We start from the raw sequence: 8271 nt of genomic DNA, 5'->3' as shown, positions 1-8271 counted from the left end.
GCTAACGTGCTTTTGGTTCCCTGGGGTGATTATGGCCTGCCCCTTAAATATATGCAACACAAACCCTTGTATACCTATTTAGAAATAAACTCCAATGAGCTTAATGGGACTTATTCCCAATCCATAGAGTTAAAGCTTTGCTCAAACAACTCAGTTGTGCTTTACTCCCGTTAAAACCATGCAACTGTGATCTTAAAAGGGCCAGGTGGGATCCCTGGATTGTAATGTCTACATTCTGTCAATACATCATCCTGGCGACTGGCTCCTTCCTCCAAAGTGGCATTAGGTATATTGTAATAAAAACAACCATTTGCTATATGGTGCTAACCCATTACAAATAAACCTCACTGCATTGTCAAAATGGGCATTGCTTTCATCTAGAAGAACCTGGCTTTAATGGGAATGTTTCAAGCAGGTACTCCATTTGCAAAATAAGTTGCATTCTGGGTGGGGGAACAGAAGATGCTTTTCGGAGGAAGGGGTGCACACATGACACTGCAAGTTTTACCTGAGGTATGTCCCCTTTCATGCAGAGGTAATTCCTCAGTTCTAACTATTGGATGTTCATTGCTTGAAATCTGGGGGTGGGGGAAGTCACCTTTTTGACTACAACAGAACATAAAATCTATAATGCCTAGAAGAGGAAGAGCCTCAGGAGGAATATAATCAATGTTCACAATATTTTGATGGTTGCATTTATATCCTGCCTTTCTTCCAAGGCAGTATGCACAGTCCTTTTGCCCATTTTATCCTCACAAGTCACAACATCCCTGTGAGGTAGGTTAAGCTGAGAGTCACTGGCCCAGAGTGGGGATTAGAGCCTGGGTCTCTTGAATCCCAGTCCAGCAATAACCACTACACAACTCTGGCTGTTCAGCGATAACCACAATACTGAATTTCCAGAGTGGCAGCAGTATTCTACTGCAACAGTGGACTACATCATTCACAAAAGCTTGTGCCGGAATAAATTTGTTAGTCTTTAAGGTGCCACATGGCTCTTGTTTTTAGATAACTTCATACGTTGTGGCATGTGTTTTTGAGGACTGCAGTCTGTTCAACTGCATGGTGTCTGAAGTTCAACCCACCTCTGAATGTGCCAGTAGGTGGGGACGTTGATCAACCTTAAGCAACCCAACCAGAGCAATTACGGAGTTAAAAACCGTCTGGCAGCTTGTATCGGTCACAGGAGATGGAGGGCTTCCTTGAAGCATCCAATAGAGGGTCTAGAAACAGTGAAAGGAAAAGGAACTGCGGCTGCTGTGCAAAACAGTCATAAATCACCTTCGCTGTTGATCTCTCACCTGCATTATAAAATGGGGTGGTATTTCTTATGCTTGGAAATATTTTACTGGTTGATTTTCTATTGTGTGTCCGCAAAGGCAGAAGAGCTACACCAAGACAAAGGTAATGGTAGCAGCAACCATATCTAAATAACAGTTTCTCAAATTGTACCCTACTTATACTCCACAATAGTAAAAAAAAATCGTTTGTTAAATTTGTGTCCTGCCTTTCCATCAAGTAGTGCTCAAAATAGCCGACTTTCACAAAAACATGTTTTCATTAACCATATTCATGGGTTCTTCCCCAATACCCTGTAAAACAGGTTAGATTCAGAGATTTTTACATCATGTGTGATTGCAGCAAAATATATGTACGGTTTACACGCTAAGCGTTTGGCAATTCCAAAGCTCACGCAAAGGAAGGCCTGTGTTTATCTTCAAGTAACTCAACAGGGAGCTTTAACCAAAGCTAGCTGTGTCTGCTGCTTTTACACCTTGTACTCTCAGATGTACACAAAAAAGTTTGTGTACAGTTTAAAGGATGTGTTGTGTAAAGTGAGCCTTAATCTGATTTATCTGGATTTTTTGTGAGCAGATGCCTTTCCGATGTTGTTGTTGTTGTTGTTCAGTCGTTCAGTCGTGTCCAACTCTTCGTGACCCCATGGACCATAGCACGCCAGGCCTTCCTGTCCTGCGCTCTCTCCCGGAGCGTGCTCAAGTTCATATTCATTGCATCCGTGATGCTATCTAGCCATCTCATCCTCTGCCGTCCCCTTCTCCTTTTGCCTTCAGTCTTTCCCAGCATCAGGGTCTTTTCCAGAGAGTTTTCTCTTCGCATTAGGTGGCCAAAATATTGGAGCTTCAGCTTCATTATCTGTCCTTCCAATGAGCACTCAGGGTTGATTTCCTTTAGGATGGACTGATTTGACCTCCTTGCAGTCCAGGGGACTCGTAAGAGTCTTCTCCAGCACCACAGTTCGAAAGCATCAATTCTTCGGCGCTCAGCCTTCCTTATAGTCCAGCTCTCACAGCCATACATTACTACTGGGAAAACCATAGCTTCGATTAGACGGACCTTTGTTGGCAAGGTGATGTCTCTGCTTCTTACTATGCTGTCTAGGTTGGCCATAGCTTTCCTCCCAAGGAGCAAGCGTCTTTTAATTTCATGGCTACAGTCACCGTCTGCGGTGATCTTGGAGCCCAAGAAAGTAAAATCTGTCACTGCTTCCATTTCTTCCCCTTCTATATGCCAGGAAGTGATGGGGCCAGATGCCACGATCTTCGTTTTTTTAATGTTGAGTTTCAAACCAGCTTTTGCACTCTCCTCTTTCACCCTCAACAAGAGGCTCTTTAGATCCTCTTCGCTTTCTGCTATTAGGTGGTATCGTCTGCATATCGGAGGTTGTTGATAATTCTCCCAGCAATCTTAATTCCGACCTCTGATTCATCCAACCCGGCATTTCTCATGATGTACTCTGCATATAAGTTAAATAAGCAGGGTGACAATATGCAGCCTTGTCGTACTCCTTTCCCAATTTTGAACCACTCGGTTGTTCCATGTCTGGTTCTTACTGTTGCTTCTTGACCCTCGTACAGGTTTCTCAGGAGACAGGTAAGGTGGTCTGGTACTCCCATCACTTTAAGAATTTGCCACAGTTTGTTGTGATCCACACAAGCAAAGGCTTTAGCGTAGTCAATGAAGCAGAAATAGACGTTTTTCTGGAATTCTCTTGCTTTCTCCATGATGCAGCGAATGTTGGCGATTTGATCTCTAGTTCCTCTGCCTCTTCGAAACCCAGCTTGTACTTCCGGTAGTTCTCGGTTCACATACTGCTGAAGCCTAGCTTGTAGGATTTTGAGCATCACCTTGCTGGCATGCGAAATGAGCGCAATTGTGCGGTAGTTTGAACACTCTTTGGCGTTGCCCTTCTTTGGAATTGGAATGTAAACTGACCTTTTCCAGTCTTGTGGCCACTGTTGAGCGTTCCAGATTTGTTGGCATATTGAATGCAGCACTTTAACAGCATCATCTTTTAGGATTTTAAATAGCTCGGCTGGAATACTGTCATCTCCGCTAGCTTTGTTGTTACTAATGCTTCCTAAGGCCCACTTGACTTCACTCTCGAGGATGTCCGGCTCAAGTTCAGTGACCGCACTATCATGGCTATCAGGGACATTCAGATCTTTCCTGTATAGTTCTTCTGTGTATTCTTGCCACCTCTTCTTAATCTCATCTGCTTCTGTTAGGTCCCTGCCTTCTTTGTCCTTTATCATGCCCGTCTTTGCACAAAACGTTCCCTTGAGATCTCCAATTTTCTTGAAGAGATCTCTAGTCTTTCCCATTCTGTTGTTTTCCTCGATTTCTTTGCATTGTTCATTTAAGAAGGCCTTCTTGTCTCTCCTTGCTATTCTCTGGAACTATGCATTCAGTTGGGTATATCTTCCCCTTTCTCCCTTGCTTTTCGCTTCCCTTCTTTCCTCAGCTACTTGTAAAGCCTCATCAGACAGCCACTTGGCTTTCTTGCATTTCTTTTTCTTTGGGATGGATTTCGTTGCTGCCTCCTGAACAATGTTACGGACCTCCGTCCATAGTTCCTCAGGCACTCTGTCTATCAGGTCTAATCCCTGAAATCTATTCCTCACCTCCACTGTATATTCATCAGGGATATGATTTAGGTCATACCTGAACGGTTTAGTGGTTTTCCCGACGTTCTTCAATTTAAGCCGAAATTTTGCAAGAAGCAGCTCATGATCTGAGCCACAGTCAGCTCCAGGTCTTGTTTTTACTGACTGTATGGAGCTTCTCCATCTTTGGCTGCAAAGGACATAATCAATCTGATTTCGATATTGACCATCTGGTGACGTCCATGTGTAGAGTCGCCTCTTGTGCTGTTGGAAAAGAGTGTTTGCTATGATCAGCATGTTCTCTTGGCAAAACTCTATTAGCTTTTGTCCTGCTTCATTTTGTACACCAAGGCCATGCCTGCCTGTTATCCCGTGAATTTCTTGACTTCCTACTTTAGCATTCCAATCCCCTATGATGAAGAGGACATCTTTTTTTGGTGTTAGTTCTAGAAGGTGTTGTAGGTCTTCATAGAACAGATCAACCTCAGCTTCTTGGGCCTCAGTGGTTGGGGCATAGACTTGAATTACTGTGATGTTGAATGGTTTGCCTTGGATTCGTACTGAGATCATTCTATCATTTTTAAGATTGTACCCCAGTACTGCTTTTCCCACCCTTTTGTTGACTATGAGTGCTACTCCATTTCTTCTAAGGGATTCTTGCCCACAATAGTAGATATGATGGTCACCTGAATTAAATTCGCCCATGCCTGTCCATTTTAGTTCGCTGATTCCCAAGATGTCGATGTTCAATCTTGCCATCTCATGTTTGACCACCTCCAGCTTACCTTTATTCATTGATCTGACATTCCAGGTTCCTAAACAATATTGTTCTTTACAGCATCGGATTTTCTTTTCACCACCAGACACATCCACAGCTGAGTGTCCTTTCGGGTTTGGCCCAGCTGCTTCACTCTTTCTGGCACTACTTGGAAATACCCTCTGCTCTTCCCCAGTAGCATATTGGACACCTTCCGACCTGAGGGGCTCATCTTCCGGCATCATATCTTTTAGCCTTGTGATACGTTCCATGGGGTTTTCTTGGCAAGAATACTGGAGTGGGTTGCCATTTCCTTCTCCAGTGGACCACATTTTGTCAGAACTCTCTGCCATGACCTGTCCGTCTTGGGTGGCCCTGCACGGCATAGCTTATGGCTTCACTGAGTTACGCAAGCCCCTTCGCCACAACAAGGCAGTGATCCATGAAGGGGACCTTATGTCTGTAATAAGTTGGTTGCAGTCTTTGACACTGCAGTTAATGCTTCTTAAATAGAATTTCTAGTCTGGTCTATACATTGAGCAGAATGGAATAGTGACAGAGTCCTGTGGTAGACTCAAGTATGCCACTTCAGATTGCAAGCAGACATTTTTTAATTCTTTCCTGAATTTAAAAAATATCCCTGCAAGTAGAGCGGTAGTTCAATGAAGATCAGACTGGGCTGCAACCTTTCTTCCAGGTGTCCTTCCCTTTTATTATTTTCAAGGCGATTTTTTTACCCATGGAAGTATACAAAAAAATTGCATTCCCCCCAGTCCCTTCTACCACCTCATGATGTTGCAAGTGTAGTCTGGGTCTGTATTCTATATTGTGAGGGGTGTAGTGTTAACAGAGATACAGAATATCTCTGTTGCAAAACATCCAGCACAAAAGCTCTTCCCCTTCGTACTTCTGCAGGCATAATCGCAAAAGACCAGAAACCATGAATGCAAATACACACAAACCCGTTCCTCCAGTCAGAGCAAATTCAGTTTCTGGTGATTTTTTTTTTAAGAATTCATCCGGTTTGTGGCTTTAAGTGCAGGGCAGTTAAGTAACCTCTAGAGCTGCTCTGCTCACTCACCCACCCCAGAAGAAGCAGGAAGATGCAGAGACGGATGTGGGTTAGGCCTTGTCATTGCACATAAGAGCAAGGAGGCTAAAGACAGAAAATCTTCAACCATGAATCCAGAAGAGCGAATTGTGACCTGGCTGATTTCACTGGGAGCCTTAAATTCTCCCAAAATGATGATTGGTGACCCAGTGCAATTTCTCAAAACATCTCTGAAAGATGGGGTTGTGCTGTGTAAACTGATTCTCCGACTTTTCCCAGGATCGATAGAAAAGGTAAGGCCATGAAGAGATGTTCACCTGCTCAGCACCAAAAGTCTTCCTTGCAGGTTGTGTCGAAGTGATCGTAGGTATTTCTGCTGCAGTATGGTGGCTGAGAATGCTAGACACAATAGAGGGGCCACGAATCAGTAGCAGAGTATATACTTTGCTTGCGGAAGGTCCCAGATTCAATCCCTTACATAGCCGGGTAAAGATAGCAGGGCAAGGAAAAACCAACTCTCTGCCCGAGACCCTGAAGAGCTGCTGCCCATTAGACCAAGTGGACAAAGTAGTCTGACCTGATGGGGTGCTACCACTGAAAAGGCCCTCTCTCTTGTAGCTGGCTGTCTCACCTCATTTGGCAGAGATACCTGGAGGAGAGCTTCCAACAATGACCTTAGGGTCCAGGTAAGTATATACATGGCAGGAGATGCTCGTTCAGGTAACCTGGCCCCAAACCCTTTACGGCTTTACAATCTAACATCAGCGATTTTGAACTGGGCCAGGAAACAGACTGGCAGCCAGTGCAAATGCCAAAGTACTGGCATAATATGATTGTATCAGCCAGTCCCAGTTAACAGTCTGGATGCTCTGTTTTGGACTAACTGAAGTTACTGGACCGTTTTTAAAAGCAGACCTATAGAACACACTGCAATGACCCAAAATGAGGTGAGGCAAAGTCTTTCAGCAGCTGTAGTGGAAGAAAATGCAGAGTTCCCAGAAAGAAAAAAACAAGAGAAGAGCAGCCCATAAAGTTTAAGGACTGCTGCTATGGCATACTGTAATTTGGAGAGAAGGGATGGCATAAGTCAGGGGTGGTGAACCTCAGGCGAAATTTGGCCTCTCTGGGGCCCCAATCCAGCCTTCTGAGGTTCCCCAGAAGGCCACAAGTCTTCCCCGGGCCCACCCACTATTTCCTCTGACCACTGATTTGGTACAACATTTTATGCTGTTATTCCCCCATTCTAAAAGGTTGAAATGCCTCTCCTAAGGCTTAGTTACTGGCAGTAGAAACTTTAAACTAAAATAAGCTGCTATTTTTGGTCCCACCCCCTTTTGCCTTTGACTCCACCCACCACTGTAATGCGGCCCCTGAGTGATGCTCCAAAATGGAATTCGGCCCTTGAGCTGAAAGAGGTTCAACACCCCTGGCATGAGTGGTATAGCAGAGTGAGTATTTGAATTTATGAACTGATAATACCCCATACCCAATGGATCTGAACCTGCAGATCTGTGGAGCACAGCCCAAATCAGAAATATTTGCAAAGCGTAAAAGACAAAGGAAAGAGCTTGACAAGAAAGAGGAAATGGTAATGAAATAAATGACAGTTAGTGAGATGTAGTCAATATCTCCCCTGCCCCCCAATGCCTTCCAAGTTACTTCCTACTCTCAAAAAACAAAAAAGGGAACCTTTTAACTGCAAAACGACTCGAATGAGTTACATGTATACCTCAACAACAGCTCATATACTTGAGTTGTTCCATAGAAGGATACAAGGGTGTGAGGTGGAACAGAAACGTTCAGAGCGGTGTTTCCTTGTTGGTTCTTTTTTGCCCTGTGTAACAAGCTGCTTCTGCTACAGAACGTTGAACAGCAGGGCCATGTGTGTGCTCCGTGTTTACGCGCACACACACACCAAATAATATTCCAAAGTTCTACACCCAGGAGACCCAAATGTGATGCCAAATACAGCCAAATTCTGGAAATATGCATGGTTTACTCTTCTCTTGCCTCCTTTGCACTAAAATATCTGCTGCATGATTCACATCATGGATCCTGGTTCTGTTAGTCTTTTGGGGGGTGGGGAGGCATTCTGCAGGCCGCTGCAGGACACATTCCCACCCCACCCCCTAAGCCCTGGAAATCTTATTGAGCAACGTGTGTGGCTTCTGAGATTTTGTCACGCCATGCCTGCATGCTTTCAAGCGTAGCTTGCAACTGCGAAAGCTCAGTGCCTCTAGGGCTATGCTGTCTGGGGAGTATGGGAGTTGTAGTCCATCACAGCTAGAGGGTGCCGGGTTGGGGAAGGCTGCTTTTGGGCCTGCATGTTTTCTGCATTTAGGCAGAAATGCAGTGCATTCACAGCTCTTATGCACTGCAGCAATTAAGTGCAAAGTTTTAACTCCTCTTTTGCATCTCCTCCCTCTAAAAAGAGGCTTTTTATATCCTTTTCCCTCCAGAGTTGCATGGATATGTTTGCAGAAGGGTCATAGCTCAGCAGCAGAGCACACGCTTTGCATGAAAAAAATCCCAAGTTTATTTGTTTTATCATTTGTTTT

The 8271-nt window shown here is 44.4% G+C and overlaps 1 protein-coding gene across 5 annotated transcripts in view; it reads left to right on the top strand.

Annotated features, from left to right (window-relative positions):
- Positions 1-5728: 5728 nt before the first annotated feature.
- Positions 5729-8271, top strand: part of ARHGEF6 (Rac/Cdc42 guanine nucleotide exchange factor 6) — an 86034-nt gene continuing 83491 nt past the window's right edge. For 4 of the 5 annotated variants that reach the window (XM_084813653.1, XM_084813651.1, XM_084813656.1 and 1 more), the window contains exon 1: positions 5765-6006. In XM_084813653.1, coding sequence (XP_084669779.1) covers positions 5842-6006 — 165 coding nt within the window. In that variant the 5' untranslated portion in view covers positions 5765-5841. Of the gene's footprint in view, positions 6007-8271 lie in introns of all 5 variants that reach the window. The other variant, XM_084813655.1, reaches the window with a different exon arrangement.

Source organism: Heloderma suspectum, chromosome 9 (genome assembly GCF_057233095.1).
Source record: "Heloderma suspectum isolate Gila_16-S chromosome 9, 16-S_ref, whole genome shotgun sequence".
NCBI lineage: Eukaryota > Metazoa > Chordata > Lepidosauria > Squamata > Helodermatidae > Heloderma > Heloderma suspectum.
This window is presented reverse-complemented; position numbering and strand designations above follow the sequence as displayed.